Source organism: Cicer arietinum, chromosome 2 (genome assembly GCF_000331145.2).
Source record: "Cicer arietinum cultivar CDC Frontier isolate Library 1 chromosome 2, Cicar.CDCFrontier_v2.0, whole genome shotgun sequence".
Classification (NCBI taxonomy): domain Eukaryota; kingdom Viridiplantae; phylum Streptophyta; class Magnoliopsida; order Fabales; family Fabaceae; genus Cicer; species Cicer arietinum.
The window spans coordinates 26,716,206-26,736,061 of NC_021161.2; the positions used below are offsets into that span (position 1 = coordinate 26,716,206).

Sequence of the window (19,856 nt, forward strand, 5' to 3'; positions counted from 1 at the left end):
ATTATTAATTATTATTATTGTTATTATTATTGTTATTATTATTAAAAATTGTTATAATTAAAAATTATTAAAATTAAATTAAAAATTATTATTATTAATTATTATCATTATTGTTATTATTATAAAAAATTGCTATAATTAAAAATTATTAAAATTAAATTAAAAATAATAATAATTATTAATTATTATTATTGTTATTATTATTAAAAATTGCTATAATTAAAAATTATTAAAATTAAAATAGTAAATTAAATTATAAATTTCAAAGAAAATACATTAAAAAAAATGATACATCAAATTTGAGTGGATGTGCCCGCAGCGTTTGGACAATGTTTCCTAGTATGACCAGATACCCTACATAATCCACATTTTTTAGGTACTCTTTATGTAGTATTCATTTCTGTTCTAATGTGTTTGCTCTTTGGCCGACCTTTCTTGACTCTCTGCATTAGTGGATTGTGACATAACTTAATACCTTCATATTGTGGCCAATATCCTTTGTTTGGTATGGGTGGGAAGGCTTCGTCGTAGACTTTTAATACCGTTTCCTCCTTGTACACATCAGATATAAGACTCCAATAATCATATTTTATGTTAGAACATGTTGCTATGACATGTGAACAAGGCATATGTTTAGCTTGATATTTTCCACAATCACACCACTTGTTAGGAAGGTTTACACTGAAGTGACCAATTGGTCGCCCTTCCCTTGGAACTATTGTCTCGTGAACCATGAAATTATGGTTTCCCCGATCAAAACTATCCACTCTATGACTATTGGATTTACTTATTTCCAATTTCATAAATTTTATGCAAGTTTTTGTGTATACCTGACTAAAAGCTAAAATTGATGCGTGTCGTTTTCCCATGGTTGAAAACAGTGTCCATGTTTTAAAATAAGTTGATTGGACCAAAGTAGTGATGGGAAGGTTGTGCGTGCCTTTTAATACTCTATTAATCGACTCCACAAGGTTGGTTGTCATCTGACCCCAACGGCTACCTCCATCGAATGCTTGAATCCAATCTTGTCGAGGTATGTTGTCTAACCATTTCAAAGCCTCCGGGTTTACTATGCCGATTTCTCTGCGGTAGTATCGATATATAGGATCATTGATCGAGTAACTTGTATTGAAATAGTAGACAAAACATTATTACACTAATTATATAAATTAGGAATGAAATTATTAAAAATTACACTAATTATGAAAATTAATAATGAAATTATTACCCATATAAACAACTTTTTTCTTCAAAGCATTGTCCTTAAATTCCCTTGCAAAATTATGTGAAATATGTCGGACGCATAACATATGCTTTGACGGAGGATCTTGCCACCCATTATTCGGGTCATTGTAAGCACTCTTAATCGATTCGTGTCTATCTGAAATCATACAAATGTTGGGTTGTGGAGTGACGTATTTTCTCAAATTTCTCAGAAAGAAACTCCAACCTTCTTTTGTCTCACCTTCTACAAGAGCATAAGCAATAGGAATTACATTGTCGTCCCCATCTTGTGCAACTGCTACCAATAGAGTTCCCTTGTACTTACCGTACAACCAAGTTCCATCAACTTGTACTATCGGTTTGCATAATTTAAACGCAGATATGCACGGAACGAAAGCCCAAAATAGTCTATGAAAGATCCTTATCCCATTTATCAAACTATTTTCATGATAAGTTGGGATAGTTTCCATTTCAATTTTGGTTCCTAGAGCAAATGTTTGCATAACCAACAACCATTGTGGGAGTTGATTGCAAGACTCTTCCCACAGTTGCCATAAATTTGTTCGATCGCTTTATTTTTCCAATCCAAGCCTTTCTATAAGTAACTGTGTAGTTGTGTAAAGCCTGAATCTCAGCAATAATGACCTTCACTTTTATTGAAGGATCCGCTTTCACAACTTGCATTATGCTTGCACATATCATGTTAGAATCAAGTTTCGTATGATCTTGTGACAATGCATAATTTGTGCATGTATGAGGCAGATTCAATTTACCAATCACTCACAATTCACTCTTTTTGTGTTTTGAAGCTCTGCATCTAAACAAACAATTTGGACTTGAACAACAAATAACATACCTTTCTAAATCTGATTTTTGTACCACAAAATTCAATGATTGTTTTAGATGGTAACATTTGATAGCATGTACGCATTCATCTTTGTTTTGAAACTTCATTCCAACTTCAAGAGTTCCATCTACTGCTGGGACTTCGTTAATGAACAAGTTATGAAATTCACTTGAATGCTCTTGAGTATCTAAATTGATGCTCTTCAGGTGAGATGGTGGATTAAAGTCAGGTAGGAAATGTTGATCTTCTGCTTCTATTTCATCAATGTCATCGTCAGAATTACCAGATGATTCATCGAAATATGTTTCATCTTCTTCACTTGAATCACTTAGGGGAAGACCGCATTGTGGACTTGTTGGAGTAAATTGACGTTGGAGTTGATAACTTTGCGGATGAGTTTGTTCTAATTGGGTAGAGTATGGTTCATAGTGTTGTGATGGTTGGTAGTGTTGTGATGGTTCATAGTGTTGTGATGGTTCATAGTGTTGTGATGGTTCATAGTGTTGTGATGGTGCATAGTGTTGTGATGGTGCATAGTGTTGTGATGGAGAATATAAGTCTGGTTGATAATGTATGTTTGAGCTCAATGGTTGATCAATGTTTGTTGATGGAGGACCAGACTCAAAGGTAACATATAACTCGATGGTGCCGAGTTGTGACCAATGTGCATACACATCAAACATCAACTCAACATCTTCGTCATCGCAAACTTTCATCAGTTCAAACCTTGTTGTATTTTCACCGAATAACACAAGGTGTCGATAAACTATATCAGTTATCGTGACTTTGTCATCGAGCTATAACTTTTTTTTAATGACATTCTTTAGACGAGCAAGGTTGCTTCCCGAATGTACTTTGAACGATTTTTTATAATCACTGACGAATGTTTTACCTTCAACTCCATCAACAATTGTACCATTGTAATAAACGATACAAATTACTTGTTGAGAAGCCATGAGATAGTAGGTATGGTGAGATATTGTTGAAAAGATATAGTGAGATAGTAGGTTTGGTGATATATTGTTGAAAATATATAGTGAGATTGTAGATGTGGTGAGATTGTGTTGAAAAGATATAGTGAGATAGTAGGTGTGATGAGATTGTGTAAGTTTGTTTTCTATTTATAAAAGGTATAAGGTGTTTGAAATTTTAATAAAATGTTTTCATTGGTTGAAAACAAGTCACAAGGATTGGATCATCCACATCCGTCGATAATTTTTAATCAATGGACGAGATTGAAAGTTTAATAAAATGTTTTCATTGGTTGAAAACAAGTCACAAGGATTGGATCATCCACATCCGTCGATAATTTTTAATCAATGGACGAGATTGAAAGTTTAATAAAATGTTTTCATTGGTTGAAAACAAGTCACAAGGATTGGATCATCCACATCCGTCGATAATTTTTAATCAATGGACGAGATTGAAAGTTTAATAAAATGTTTTCATTGGTTGAAAACAAGTCACAAGGATTGGATCATCCACACCAGTCGATAATTTTTAATCAACGGACGAGATTGAAATTTTAATAAAATGTTTTCATTGGTTGAAAACAAGTCACAAGGATTGGATCATCCACATCCGTTGATAATTTTTAATCAACGGACGAGATTGAAATTTTAATAAAATGTTTTTATTGGTTGAAAACAAGTCACAAGGATTGGATCATCCATATCCGTCGATAGTTTTTAATCAACGGACGAGATTGATATCGAATGGTAGCCATGCATGATCGTGGCCTGGGGATGCGACCCCTTCACGAGGTCATGGCCTGGGGGAGCGACCGCCTGTAGAAATCGTAGCCTGGGGGAGCGACCCCCTGTAGAAATCGTAGCCTGGGGGAGCGACCCCCTGAAGGCATATGCAAACCTTCACCAGTTCGTTACCCGAGGGTACGACCTATAAATTCACCATTTGTTCTCCAATTTTACCACAACTTCCTCACTTTTCTTCTTTATCACATCTCTTCCTTACATTCAAATATATATCTTAATCAAATATTTTATTTTTATCATGAAACTATCAACGAATCATAGAGCTGAAATTCAATATATTAAAACATTTGTAAGTTTATTGTATTTTATTTTATGTTATTTAATTTTATTGAATTTTATTTTATTTTATGTTATTTTATTTTGTTATTTTATTTAATTTTATTGAATTTTATTTTATTGTATTGTATTTTATTGTATTTTATTTTATGTTATTGAATTTTATTTTATTTTATTTTATTTTATTTTATTTTATTTTATTTTATGTTATGTTATTGAATTTTATTGAATTTTATTTTATTGTATTTTATTTTATTTTTATTGTATTTTATTTTATTGTATTTTATTTTATTTTATTTTATTTTTTGTAATTGTATTTTATTTTATTTTATGTTATGTTATTTTATTTTATTGTATTTTTCAATTTGATTACTTATTTTATTTTTGTTAATTTCAGTCACCCTTAAAGGATAAACTGAAATGTCATGGTAACGTCAATAAAAAACCAAATGAAGCCATACTACCATATTTGCAAGAGGCCGACTTCGGTGAAGTGGTAAAACTTGAAAATTATAAACTAAATGTTGGCCTCATTACTGCTATGGTGGAGAGATGGAGACCAGAAACTCACACATTTCATCTTCCAGTAGGTGAGTGCACAATAACTCTGGAAGATGTATACTACATTTTAGGATTAAATGTTTCTGGTTTTTCTGTTAGCTGTTCAAATTTTGTGAACGTTAAAGAAATTTGTCAAGATTACTTAGGAGTTATCCCACCTCAAGGAGCAACAAAAGGTAACTCTATTAAATTAAAGTGGCTCAAGGATAGGTTTGACGATGTTGGTGAAAATGCATCTGTATTAGAAAAACAAGCATCTTGTCGAGCATACATCCTACGTATGATTGGAGTGTTATTGATGCCTGACAAATCCAACAACCTGGTGCATTTAAAATATCTTTCACTGTTAGGAGATTTACAAAAAGCATCCCAATATAGTTGGGGTTCAGTCGTTTTAGCTTCACTATATAGAGAACTATGTCTTGCAACGAAACCCGGTGTAATGTTTATGGGAGGCTGTGCATTGTTGTTGCAAAATTGGGCATGGTATCGTTTGTCTTGTGTCGCTCCAGAATCAATCAATCCATGGATATTTCCACTTGCACAAAGGTAACCATTGCAAATAAATTTTATATATATATTTTTTCTTTTTTTAAAACCATTTTACTAATTTATTATAATTTTTATTTTTAATATATTCGGCAGATTTAATTCTGGTGGTCTAAATTTCGGTAAAGTTCCTCATAACGACATAGAAGGATACCGAAAAACAATTGATCACATGATGGTTGACGAAGTAATATATTCATTCACATTTATTTGAACTTTTTAAATATTTTGTTTTTAATACTTGTTATAATTACTTTAGCTTGTTTTTTTAAATATCAGTTCTATTGGAGACCTTATCTCATGTTCCAACATGAAGTTTCAGAGGAAGAGATGGTCACTTGGAATGCATGTACCTATCTGCATTGTTTTCATATTGTTGAAAAACATCATACAGATAGGGTCACACTTCAGTTCGGCTTCCATCAACAAATACCACAACCATCGGAGGACATGAGAGCGTACCATGAGGTCGACATGAGGCACGAGGTTGATGATAACTGAAATTAGGTTTGGAGGGATGAAATTCAACATTGGAATGAGCGTCACAATTACGTGTTGCAAGGTAAGATCGTAGAAGGTCTTTTATGCCACATCAAAGAATATATGATTTGGTTTAGATAGCACACCAAATTATTTATATCGGTCGAACAATATCTCAGTGATCCCTGTTTGCAACCACCGTCGTATCCTTCTGTTTTTGTTCCTTCGACCTCCCAATCAAGCCCACAACAACAAAACATGACACAACCGTCTCTATCATCACCTCATCTACACGTCCCTACTACAGAAGTTCCATATCCACCAACGACTCAATACTACGTTCCGGTTCCAAAAATAACAACCCCCGGTCATCCAACAGAAAGTGGACTTTTCTATAATTTGTTTGGAACTCAGTGCACAACTCCTGAGTCGGCTTATGCTGTGTTTGACTCCATGTATAATATTCCGTCTCAAACTTATATGGAAACAGCTCGTTCCGTCGACCTCCCAATCAAGCCCACAACAACAAAACATGACACAACCATCTCTATCATCACCTCATCTACACGTCCCTACTACAGAAGTTTCATATCCACCAACGACTCAGTACTACGTTCCAGTTCCAAAAATACCAACCCCCGGTCATCCAACAGAAAATGGACCTTTCTATAATTTGTTTGGAACTCAGTGCACAACTCCTGAGTCGGCTTATGATGTGTTTGACTCCATGTATAATATTATGTCTCAAACTTATATGGAAACAACTGGTAGTGGTTCTAATCCACCTACAACTAACGTTCAGGATAATGATCAGGATGAACCAGAAGAACCTCAACTCGTTCAAAGGGATAGACGAGTTCGACGAAATCCAAGATGTGGAACTGGAGGTCATTTAGGTGGACATTAATAAGATGTATTTTTTTTTATTAATTTAATATATTTTATTTAATGTTATTAATGTAATTTTTGTTATTAATGTATTTTCTTTTAAATTTATAATATAATTTACTATTTTAATTTTAATTACTTTTAATAGTTATAATATTAATTTCCCATTTTAATTTTAATTATTTTTAATTTAATTTAAATAATTTTAGTAATTTTTAATTATAACAATTTTTAATAATAATAACAATAATAATTATTAAAAGTAATAATTAATAATAATTATTATTTATTAATATATTATTATTATTAATTATAAATTTATTATTTAATATAATTATTTATTAATTTAAATATTTATTAAAATATTAACAATTAATTAAAACAAAAAATGAATTAAATTTTTTTTTTTAAAATCCTTTGGGAGGTCGCATCCCCGACCAGCGACCTCCTACTAGGGGGAAAAAAACTTCCTTTAGCTTTAGCTGGTCGCACTCCCATGCCACGACCTCCAAGTAGCCCCAAAAAGTAGAGCATTTTGGTATATAAATTACAAAAAGGGGTATATTGGTTAAAATTTTTGAAAAAGAGTATATATGGGTAAAAAATCTCCCATTTGAAAGATAAATAGCTGTTATTATTTGACTTAACAAAATAATAATTATTAATAATTTTTTGAAGGACGTTTGAAAATACTAATTTTGTAAGTGTAAATTAACAAATGGTATTACTTTTCGAGCAAATATACCGAATATAACGCAAAATATTTTATTAATTTTTAAAAATAATTTATTTTATTAAGTAGAAGATGAATGGTAACTTTAAAATACATCTTTATTTTGAATAACAACTAATATAAAATGGTTAAATAAGTTTTTAGACCTTATAAAATATCTCAATTTTGTTTTTAGTCCTTATAAAAAATTTCATTAACTTTTAATTATTTAATTTTTTTTTTCATTTTCACTCCTTGATTTTAACATTATTATTGTATATCTTTCAAATTTTTGAATGATTTTATGCACGAATGATTTTAACATTATTATTTTCTATCCTTTGAAATTTCTCTACTAAAATTTAGAATTTTTAAACATAAAAAACTTAAAATTTCATATTTAATTTATCATTCATTAACAAATTCAAAACTTTGCAAAGTAGTTTTTAAACATGTCCTAAACATTAGTCAAAGAAAATTTATTAAAAAATTCAAAAGATACCTATAGTTGATTTAAAATCAGGGGCAAAAAATATAAACAAAACTTTTTAAAATATACAATACATAATTTTATAGAGACTAAAAATTTATTTAAAATATAAACTTTCTTAGGCTTTTTATTCAGCCACAAAATACATATTATTCTTACAACATCCATAATTCATCAATCTAATATCAAAGTACAAATACATTCACTTTATTTGTTTTTGCCTTTTGACAAACCTTATATTTTCTCAGGATTTTACTTGGTCGTCTTGAATCATCACAACAAACAAAATCAAGTGTTAGATGAGAGAGAACATTATTTAAAAAATATAAAAAGGTGAGAAAACATAGGAGAGAGATATAGACAAACATATAGGTGTAGGAGAGTCACTGAGAAATTAAAAATTATTAATAAACACCTAAACACTCTAATAACAACATAAGAGAGAAATAAATAAAAGGAGTAATTTGGGGATAGAGCAAAAATAAAGTGTTGAATGAGTGTAGAGAAATAATAAATATGTATCATTTTTAGAGAGAAATATTACGAGAAAGGATCAAAACAAGTTTTTTTCTGTTTATTTTTTTATTTACAAAAATATTTGGTGGATATCTTTTTGGGTGTATACGTCTTGAGTTTTTGAGAAAGGAAGAGATACAAAAGAGGAGTATAATAAATGTAATAGGGGTGATCATGTGAATGGAGTGGTAATTGAATCTCCGGGAATAGTGTTGATGTTATCTCTTTTCTTTTTGCTTTGTATTTATGAGTTGGAACCCTTTTTTACTCTTATTTCTATTAATATATATTTCTTTTGAAATTTAAAAAGAAAAAGCAAGCAGTATTACAAATATCTCCCTCAACATATCTATGATTAAATAAATTTTACCACTATAAATTGTTGTATTTTATTTTTAATCTTTATAAATTATTTTTACTCTTTTTAGTATCTACAAATATTACATGTTTCTATTTTAGTCTTTATAGATACTAAAATTGAAAATAATGATATTTAATTAAAAGACTACAAAATGCAAAAAAAAAAAAAATTTAAAAACTAAAAGTAAATTACAACAATTTCACATAAAATAAAAATATATTTAACTCAAATATATATTCATATATACAACTAATAACTAAGTCACTAAGAATGATAATTTTATGCTATAAAAAAATATAATAACTTCTCACCCAAAAAAAATAAAAGAATGATTATTTAATCATATGTGAATTAGTGGAACATAATTGATCTTTGATGTGAAAGGTTACGTACACAATATTTTTCAACTCACTAAAGACAAGATTTGATAGGTGGCAACGCTAAGTTAACTTGTTTTTATTTTTTATTTTTTATTTATTTTTATTTCATGTAGAAAAAGATTAACTTGTCATCTCTCATCTATAAAAATAATAATAAATGTTGGACATTTGTACATCTTGTGTTGTTTTTTACTTTCTTTCTAGTTTATGATATATTTATTGATTTTTTAAATATATAGTAGAGATTGACATCTCTAAACAAATAAGGCATTTACGTGGAAACTGTCCACACTAGTTGCTAGATTATTTAAGGCATTCAACATTTTAATTGTTTTTAATATTCCAATGAACTATCCAATTTGTGGTTAAAATAACAACTAGAGCGTGGGGTAGGGTAATTATGTTAAAAGCGATATACTAGTTGAATGTAGATCTTCTGGTTCTGGACGAGTCGTAATACAAAGAGGCACAACCTCACCCTTCCTGTTATTATGTGGTCAGTCCAAGGTGTTGTTTGGTGCTTGGAAAGGTCACTTTGCTATATATCATCAAGCTTCCACATAACACACATGTGGCTGTGGCCTTTCTCACGTATATTCCTTTCTCCCATGTATCTCATCTCGTATAATGTCCCTATGTTTAAATTAAATATATTAGTTTCCTTTGCATTTCAAAGAGGAATCACTAAAACAATTCACTTTTGGTTGTTTCTAAAATAGATTAAAATACATTTTAAGTCAGATTAGTCCAGTTTTTATTTATGCCTTGTAAGCCTTTTTTTCTTCTTCTTTCGATTTAATCTTTTAACTTACATCTCGCTTGTAATGTTAATTTTTAAATTATAGTTCATTTATAGAAATATTTTTTTCGTTAGTTCAGTTAAAAAAATGCCTAAAAGTGTATTTTAAATACAAACCTTTATGTCTTAAATGATCTAAAAGGAAAATAAACTAAACGTGAAGAATTAAAAGTGTACTTAGATACAAACATTTATGTTCTTTTATAAGTCCGATATTAACCTATATTAAGAGTGTTTACATGGTGGTTTATGTGTGTTTTGACAAAAAAAAAAAACATTCAATCTAAATATTAAAATCATTGTAGTTCAGTTTAGACGATTCTTTAAAAAAAAACATGATCTCGTCCAATTAAATGCAATTTAGATTAAATCGATTTTTGGTTGATTCAAATTATAATTATATTTAGATATGTGTATTGTTGGTTCTTGTATTGAGATAATGTTAGAGGAGAACCATGTTCAAAACCATTAAATTTCTTCTATTTGAATGTTAATTTACACTCACATGCTATGATGCCAAGTACGACAATATCCACATATTATGACTTAGAGATATTGAAGGGTTAAAGTTTGTTTAAAGATAGAGATGACACATCATTCTACTGTCAATGAAAAGTCTTTTATGAAAGTGATTTCCAAAAAAAAGAAAAATAACATGTACAAAGAAGCTATATTATATAATTTTCAGGTTGCCTCCGTCGTCATCACTAGGAGTGTTCATGCTCCAAAAATCAAACTGGATTGCACCACATTAATAGTGTGGTTCAATTCTTAAAAATCACTTTCAAGAAAACAAATTAATTTTCAAACTAATTACAGTTCAGTTCTGAATCGATTTATAATTATAAACTGATTTAATATGTTTGAACGAGATTCAAACTTGTTATTATTAAAACCAATTGGAATGGTTTTTATTGAGTTGTTTAAAAATGATTTTCTAGTGAATTTTTAAAAGATTGATTTTAAAATCAGTTTTTTAAATGAATTGTTTTAAAAATTAGTTCTAAAACCAAATTAGTTGTATTAATTGTAACAAAAACTTATTTCTCTAAGTGATTTTGAGTCAACAAATAGTGAATTTATTTGAAAATTTTTGATTTTAAATGTTTCATGATTCGACTCCATAAGCTCATACACTAATAATGTACAAGTTGCAGCAACAATTAATCTTCTCCAATTTTCAAGATCCTCACTAGTAATAAATGATAAAGATGATTCGTCGAGCCAATCTGGGTACATATAAGGGCTTCCACATTATCTAGTGTCAAAGAGCTACGGTAAGGATCAAGTACTCTTCCACCAGTACTGAAAGCAAATTTAGAGGCTATAGTGGATATATGTATATCTAGCACATCTCTTGCAATGCTTGCAAGTATAGGAGATCGACTAGAGTTTACCTTTTCCACCATCTAAGAAAATAAAAATCCGAACAAGTTTTTCTAAACATTCATCCAAATACTCCCCTATCAAGTACTCTTCCTCCAGTCTGAAAGTATATTCTGAGGCTACAGTGGATATATGTATAGCTAGCTTATCTATTGAATGCTTGCAAGTATAGGAAATCGAGTTGAGTTCACTTTCCACCATATAAGAAAATCAAAATCCGAACAAGGTTTTTCTAAATGCTCATCCAAATACACCCCTAATTCAGATTCTGGTGTATTGCACTCGTATGATTTGTAGAATTCAAAGAAGTGGTGTCATCACTACTATAAATCTTTTTTTTTTCATCCATATCACAAGAGTTACTTTTCGTCGAGGATCTAAAACCATAACAATCAACAACAACATATTCAGACGAGTAGGATCTCCCCAATATTTCTCATATTTTATCTTCATCTTTTTAGCCATTGACTTGACTTTTTCATCTTCATTATTATACATTCTCACTCCAATCAATCAAGAGTGTGAAGGGAGAATCACGCGAATAAGTTTTTGAAAACAATATGAAGATATAGTCAAAATATTATTTACAAGAAAATATGGTCAAAATATTTCTCACCAGAATATATGGTCAAAATATTGTTAACAAAAAGATATGCTCATAATTTGTTCCCAAAAAGATATGCTCATAATTTATTCACAAGAAGATACACCAATAATTATTTACAAGAAAGTATACTCATAATTATTCACAAGAAGAAACACTAAGAATTATTCATAAAAAGATCCACTCATAATTTGTTCACAAGAAGATACATTTAGAATTTGTTTACAAGAAAGATATGATCCATATTTTATAAGGACAAAAGTGAAATCCTAATCTATTCTATAAATAGATACTCTAGGGTGAACTAAGATAAATCTGGTTGTGTCACTTTACTTTGGTACTCTTTACTTTACTACTGCCTCTGATTACTTAAGCCTGATTGATATTGCCTTTACTTTTGTTAAAATCACCAACAAGAACAAGTTCTTAAATAAATAATAAAAAAGAATCCAACTTAAAGAAACACAATTCAATACCCCTTCTCAAATTTGCAACTTCAACCACATGGCTACATTTAATCCATTTTGGTTATTCGTATTTGTAGTTGGTCATTACATGGGTAATTATGCACTCTTTACTTTACTACTGCATCTGATTACTTAAGCTTGATTGATATTGCCTATGTTTTTGTAAAAATCATCAAACCGAACCGGTTCTTGAATAAATAATAAAAAATAATCCAACTTACACAAACACAATTCAATCCCCTTTCTTGTGTTTTCTACTTCAATCGCATGGCTACATTTAATCCATTTTGGTTCTTCGTAGTTGTAGTTCATCCAATAGGTGGAATAGTACTAATGGATTTAATCTCATTCGATTAGGATTTTGGTCATTACATGGGTAATTCTAATCCACTTAGATTTTTTTGCCAATGTAGTTCATGTATCAAGTGGAATAGTCTCAATTGATGAAGACTTTCATCATTTTGATCTTGACATTGCTACGTTAAAATATATTTTGGTTCTTACCAGTGCTAATCTATCAACAAAGTGGAATAGTCTCACATATTAAGCTTTTGGTCATTTTGGTCATCTCATGGGTAATTTTAATTTATTTTTTTCCTAGCCAATGTAGTTAATGTATTCAGACGAATAGTATCAATTGGTTAAGATTTTGGTAACTGTGGTCATCACATGGCTACGTTTAATCCAATATTGTTATTGACAAATGTAGTTTATAAAAAAACTGGAATAGTCTCAATGGATTATGATTTTTATTTTTATTTTTAATTTTGGTAATCATATTGCTATGTTTAATCCATTTTGGTTCTTAATATTTCTAGTTCATCGCAAAAATGAAATAGTATCAATGTTTTAAGATTACACTCATTTTGGTCATCACATGGCTAGTTATAATCCATTATGGTTCTTAGTAGTTGTAGTTCATCCAAAAGCTAATTCTAATTCATTTTGGTTTTTAACCAATGTAGTTCATCTTTTAATTGGAAGGTCTCAATTGATTAAGATGTTTGTCATCACATGCCTACGTTTAATCCATTTTGTTTATTAGCAATTGTAGTTCATCCAAAAGGTAGAATAGTACTAATGGATTAAGATTTTGGTCTTTTTTTTCCTAATCCCTTTTTGTTCAATAGTGTCATGGATTAAGATTTTTGTCGTTTTGGTCATCGTATGGGTAAGTCTAAGCCACTTTGGTTCTAATCAAATGTTTGAGTCTATTAAAAAGAACAATCTCAATTGATTAAGATTTTGGTCATCACATGGCTATGCTTAATCCATTATGCTTCTTAGCAGTTGTAGTTCATTCAAAAAGTGGATTAAGATTTTATCACTTTGGTCTTGGCTAATTATAATCCATTTTGGTTCTTAGCAGTTGTAGTTTATCAAAAAATTGGAATGGTCCAAATGGTTTGTGATTTTTTTCTTTTTGCTCATCATATGGATCATTCTAATCAATTTTGGGTCTTAGCCAATGTAGTTCATTTATTAAGTGGAATAGTCTCAATTGATTAAGATTTTTTATTTTTATTTTTGTCACCACATGGCTACGTTTAAAATATTTTGGTTCTAAGCAATTGTAGTCATCCAAAAAGTAAGATTGTGTCAATGGATTAAGTTTTTTATAATTTTGGTCACCACATAGCTAATTAAAATCCTTTTTGTTTCGTAGCCAATTTTGTTTGTCTATTAAGTTAAATAGTCTCAATTGATTCAAACATTGGTAATTTTGGTCATCACATGGCTATATTTAATACATTTTTGTTTTTCATAGGTTTTCTTCATCCTAAAGTGGAATAGTCTCAATGGATTATGATTTTAGTCATTTTTGTCATCACATGGATAATTTTAATCCATTTAGGTTCTTTGTCAATGTATTTCATGTATTTTGGCTTCAAGTGTGAGTCGTTTTCCCGTGTTCAAGATGCAAGCCGTTTTCTTGGCTTTGGGTGCTAGTCATTTTCCCAATTTTAAGATGCGAGTAATTTTCTCGGCTTCGGGTGCGAGTCGTTTTTCCAGCTTTAAGATACAAGTCGTTTTCTCGGCTTCCAGTGCGAGTCGTTTTCCCAACTTCATGATGCATATCGTTTTCTCAACTTTAGGTGTTAGTCATTTTCTTTGCTTTAAATTTATGAAATGTTATGAATGGGTGAATGAATATGTTGGATTTTATTATTATTTTTATAAGACACAATCATTCAAATCATGGATGAGAAGAACACATATACGTTTTTCTTGAACCTGATATCTTTGATCTATCTTTTGTAATCTTAAGTTTGATCTCATGTTTTCGTTTGCCTTCTACCCTAAACAACCTCTACTATATTCGACAATATTATATTGAGATGTGGTATGTGTTTTACTTTCTAGTATATGATATTCATAAGATGCATTTGGAAAAGAGGATTAAATTATAAAGCAAGATGACAAAAGTATATATCAATATATTGAGGCTCAATATTCGTCGTAAAAAGAATATACATAAGATAAAACAAAAGAAATGGGTGAAAAACCGTACCTAGTTACTTGTAATTCAAAGGTAGACAATACTAATTTCTCATGCAATAGTTTGATCTATATTGATGATTGTAAGACCCATAATTTTAAAGTACACTTTATGTATTTATTGTGTTTTGGATTTTGGCCCGGAGGCTTTTTAGCCAAAATTAATAATATTATGGTGAGTATAGGATCAAAAATTTATTTTGACCCCGTTTAGAATTACTCGTCGATAAATAAATTTAAATTAAGTGCGGTAAATCCTTTTCGGAGAATTTAATGCGTTACGGGTAAAAAGGTGATTTAACAAATATCTAGATATTTTGAGATATTTGTTAAGTTATATTTAATATATATTTATATATATGTGGGTTTGCTTGGTGAGAATAGAAAGAAAGGAAATTAGAAGGAAGGAAAAGGAAAAGAAAAGGTTATATAAAGGAAAGAAGGAAATAGAAAGGAAGGAAAAACAAAGAAAGGAAAAAGGAAGGAAGGAAAACTGATATACAGACATGCTGTTTTTGCCACTGACTTACTGTGTAGTCGAATACAGACTGCTGTATTCGAATACATTTTGCTACTGACTTGCTGTGTAGTCGAATACAGACTGTTGTATTCGAATACAGACATGCTGTTTTTGCCACTGACTTACTGTGTAGTCGAATACAGACTGCTGTATTCGAATACATTTTGCTACTGACTTGCTGTGTAGTCGAATACAGACTGTTGTATTCGAATACAGACATGCTGTTTTTGCCACTGACTTACTGTGTAGTCGAATACAGACTGCTGTATTCGAATACATTTTGCTACTGACTTGCTGTGTAGTCGAATACAGACTGTTGTATTCGAATACAGACATGCTGTTTTTGCCACTGACTTACTGTGTAGTCGAATACAGACTGCTGTATTCGAATACATTTTGCTACTGACTTGCTGTGTAGTCGAATACAGACTGTTGTATTCGAATACAGACATGCTGTTTTTGCCACTGACTTACTGTGTAGTCGAATACAGACTGCTGTATTCGAATACATTTTGCTACTGACTTGCTGTGTAGTCGAATACAGACTGTTGTATTCGAATACAGACATGCTGTTTTTGCCACTGACTTACTGTGTAGTCGAATACAGACTGCTGTATTCGAATACATTTTGCTACTGACTTGCTGTGTAGTCGAATACAGACTGTTGTATTCGAATACAGACATGCTGTTTTTGCCACTGACTTACTGTGTAGTCGAATACAGACTGCTGTATTCGAATACATTTTGCTACTGACTTGCTGTGTAGTCGAATACAGACTGTTGTATTCGAATACAGACATGCTGTTTTTGCCACTGACTTACTGTGTAGTCGAATACAGACTGCTGTATTCGAATACATTTTGCTACTGACTTGCTGTGTAGTCGAATACAGACTGTTGTATTCGAATACAGACATGCTGTTTTTGCCACTGACTTACTGTGTAGTCGAATACAGACTGCTGTATTCGAATACATTTTGCTACTGACTTGCTGTGTAGTCGAATACAGACTGTTGTATTCGAATACAGACATGCTGTTTTTGCCACTGACTTACTGTGTAGTCGAATACAGACTGCTGTATTCGAATACATTTTGCTACTGACTTGCTGTGTAGTCGAATACAGACTGTTGTATTCGAATACAGACATGCTGTTTTTGCCACTGACTTACTGTGTAGTCGAATACAGACTGCTGTATTCGAATACATTTTGCTACTGACTTGCTGTGTAGTCGAATACAGACTGTTGTATTCGAATACAGACATGCTGTTTTTGCCACTGACTTACTGTGTAGTCGAATACAGACTGCTGTATTCGAATACATTTTGCTACTGACTTGCTGTGTAGTCGAATACAGACTGTTGTATTCGAATACAGACATGCTGTTTTTGCCACTGACTTACTGTGTAGTCGAATACAGACTGCTGTATTCGAATACATTTTGCTACTGACTTGCTGTGTAGTCGAATACAGACTGTTGTATTCGAATACAGACATGCTGTTTTTGCCACTGACTTACTGTGTAGTCGAATACAGACTGCTGTATTCGAATACATTTTGCTACTGACTTGCTGTGTAGTCGAATACAGACTGTTGTATTCGAATACAGACATGCTGTTTTTGCCACTGACTTACTGTGTAGTCGAATACAGACTGCTGTATTCGAATACATTTTGCTACTGACTTGCTGTGTAGTCGAATACAGACTGTTGTATTCGAATACAGACATGCTGTTTTTGCCACTGACTTACTGTGTAGTCGAATACAGACTGCTGTATTCGAATACATTTTGCTACTGACTTGCTGTGTAGTCGAATACAGACTGTTGTATTCGAATACAGACATGCTGTTTTTGCCACTGACTTACTGTGTAGTCGAATACAGACTGCTGTATTCGAATACATTTTGCTACTGACTTGCTGTGTAGTCGAATACAGACTGTTGTATTCGAATACAGACATGCTGTTTTTGCCACTGACTTACTGTGTAGTCGAATACAGACTGCTGTATTCGAATACATTTTGCTACTGACTTGCTGTGTAGTCGAATACAGACTGTTGTATTCGAATACAGACATGCTGTTTTTTTTGCTGAATGCTGAAACAGCCTTGTATTCGAATACAGAGATGCTGTATTCGAATACAACAATGTTGTTTTGTTAAAAACTTCATTTCTCAACCTTGTTTATGCATGTTTGGCATATGGAAACCCTTTTAAGGTGCATGCTTAGTTGAAAGGTTATTTTGAGCATTTAAAATCTTAATTGCTATGTGGTAATTGTTATTTTTTTTGGTTGGTGACCCTTTACAATTATTGTGGAAATCTGGGCTTTGCCCTCAGATGAGAGTCAGGACGGTCCTACCGGTTCGTACCCTACGGACGGGAATGGAGATGGGAACGCGTGATTGCAGTTACATTAGGAGGATCTCACGGGGCGCGTGGAGATACTCAGGGTGTATAGCTTTTTGGTAGGATGATCAGATTAGGATGATGTATAGGAACTAGGTGTCCTTCTTTTTGGATTGGAGTATTTTTAGTTTGGAAAACTGTACTTATACTAATATTGTCAGTTTGACTTTTTACTTGAATGGGTTCCATGTACCATTTGTTGTTGTGTAAATGTTTTGGATTTATAATTGGAGAAACTTTTCCGCTGCTTGTAAATTATAATGACTCAATTATTTATCCAAAGGCATTTCCTGATTCAATTCTTTGTTTTATTTTAATTCCTTTTGAAAAAAAATATACCCTCGCTTTGAAAAACGGGGTGTTACAATGATCATGTCTTTTTGCTTAGATTTCCTTTCTCGAGTATGAATTATTTGTTATTTTGTTGTTGTTTTTTTTTCTCCAAGGTCGCCCTTTCAGGTTTTCAACCTAGTGGGTGTTTATTACTATTTTTTGTACCCTAATTTTTGCTTAGGTCTCTCTTTCAAGTTTTCAACCTAACGCGTATTCTTATTTTTTTTTGTACCCTAATTTTTGCCTAGGTTGCCTTTTCAAGTTTTCAACCTAGCTGATATTATTATTATTATTATTATTATTATTATTATTATTATTATTATTATTATTATTATTATTATTATTATTATTATTATTATTATTATTATTATTATTATTCCTTTTAGGATTTCAAATTAGTGGGTATTTATTATATTTTTTTTGTACCATAATTTTTACCTATGTAGCCTTTTTAGGTTTTCAACCTAGCGAGTATTCAATATTATTTTTTTGTACCCTAATTTTTGCCTTGGTTGCTCCTTTCAGTTTTTCAACCTAGCGGATATTTATTATTATATTTTTTACTCTAATGTTTGCCTAGGTTGTCCTTTCAGATTTTTAATCTAGCGGGTATTTATTATATTTTAATTGTACCCTAATTTTTGCCTAGGTCACTCTTTCATGTTTACAACCTAGCGAATATTTTATTTAAGTATGATACTTTTTTACGGCGTCTGAGTTTACATGTAGCACTAAATCTTTTCCGTCCATATTCGTGAGGATCAAAGCTCCACCTGAGAAAGCTTTCTTCATGACATATGGCCCTCATAGTTAGTGGTCCATTTTCCACAATAATCCTTTTGAATGGGTAAGATCTTTTTTAGCACCAAGTCTCATTTTCGGAATTCTCAAGGACATATTTTCTTCTCGTGAGCTTTTTTCAGTTTTTTTTGATATAACTGTCCATGGCATAAGGCCGCCGTCCTTTTTCATTCAATTAAATTCAATTGATCCAAACGGGTTGGCACCCATTCCAACTCCTATAGTTTGACTTCCATTAATACTCTTAGCGAATGGATTTCTATTTCGTTGGGTAGCACAACCTCCATTCCATATACTAGGGAAAAGGGGGTTGCCCCAATTAAAGTTTGCAACGAAGTATGATACCCGTGTAGTGCAAACGGCAACATATCATGCCAACTTTTGTATGTTATAACCATTTTCTGAATAATTTTTTTGATGTTTTTATTTGTTGCTACAACTGTGCCATTCATTTTTGGTCAGTACGAGGATGAGTTTGTGGTGTTGAATTCTAAAGGTGGCACACAATTCATCCATCATTTTGTTATTCAGATTTGTGACATTGTTAGTAATGACCTTGTTTGGTAGGCCATAACGTTATATTAACTCCCTTTTTATGAATTTGACTATGACATTTTTGGTTACGTTGGCGTATGAAGCGACTTCTACCTATTTGGTAAAAGTAATCGATTGCCACCAAGATGAAGCTGCAACACCCCAAATTTTAAAATAAACATTTTCTTAATGAAATAGTGTTTTAAATAATTAATTTGGTGTTAACATTATTTTAGAATATATGTGGAGAAATTTTGCAACTAATTTTCGTTATATGAGTGTTTTCTATGATTTGTTAATCTTGTACATATTTGACTGAGTAAGTGACATGAATTACAAATATTATATTTTATTATTTTATATATGTTTCTATCAATAATAGTATTTTAGTGTATATATTTTAGAAAAGTTTTAAAAAATAAATAAATATATAAAATGAATTTGTA

General features: G+C 31.1%; 1 protein-coding gene across 1 annotated transcript; it reads right to left on the bottom strand.

The window, feature by feature from the left end:
• Positions 1-383: 383 nt before the first annotated feature.
• Positions 384-869, bottom strand: LOC101502426 (uncharacterized). The gene has a single exon (XM_004513781.1). The coding sequence runs from the start codon at positions 867-869 to the stop codon at positions 384-386; it is 486 nt and encodes a 161-aa protein (XP_004513838.1).
• Between the last annotated feature and the right edge of the window lie 18,987 nt (positions 870-19,856).

Excerpts from the sequence above, each read along its gene's own strand:
- LOC101502426 (XM_004513781.1), bottom strand. The coding sequence starts at position 869 with ATGGGAAAACGACACGCATCAATTTTAGCTTTTAGTCAGGTATACACA.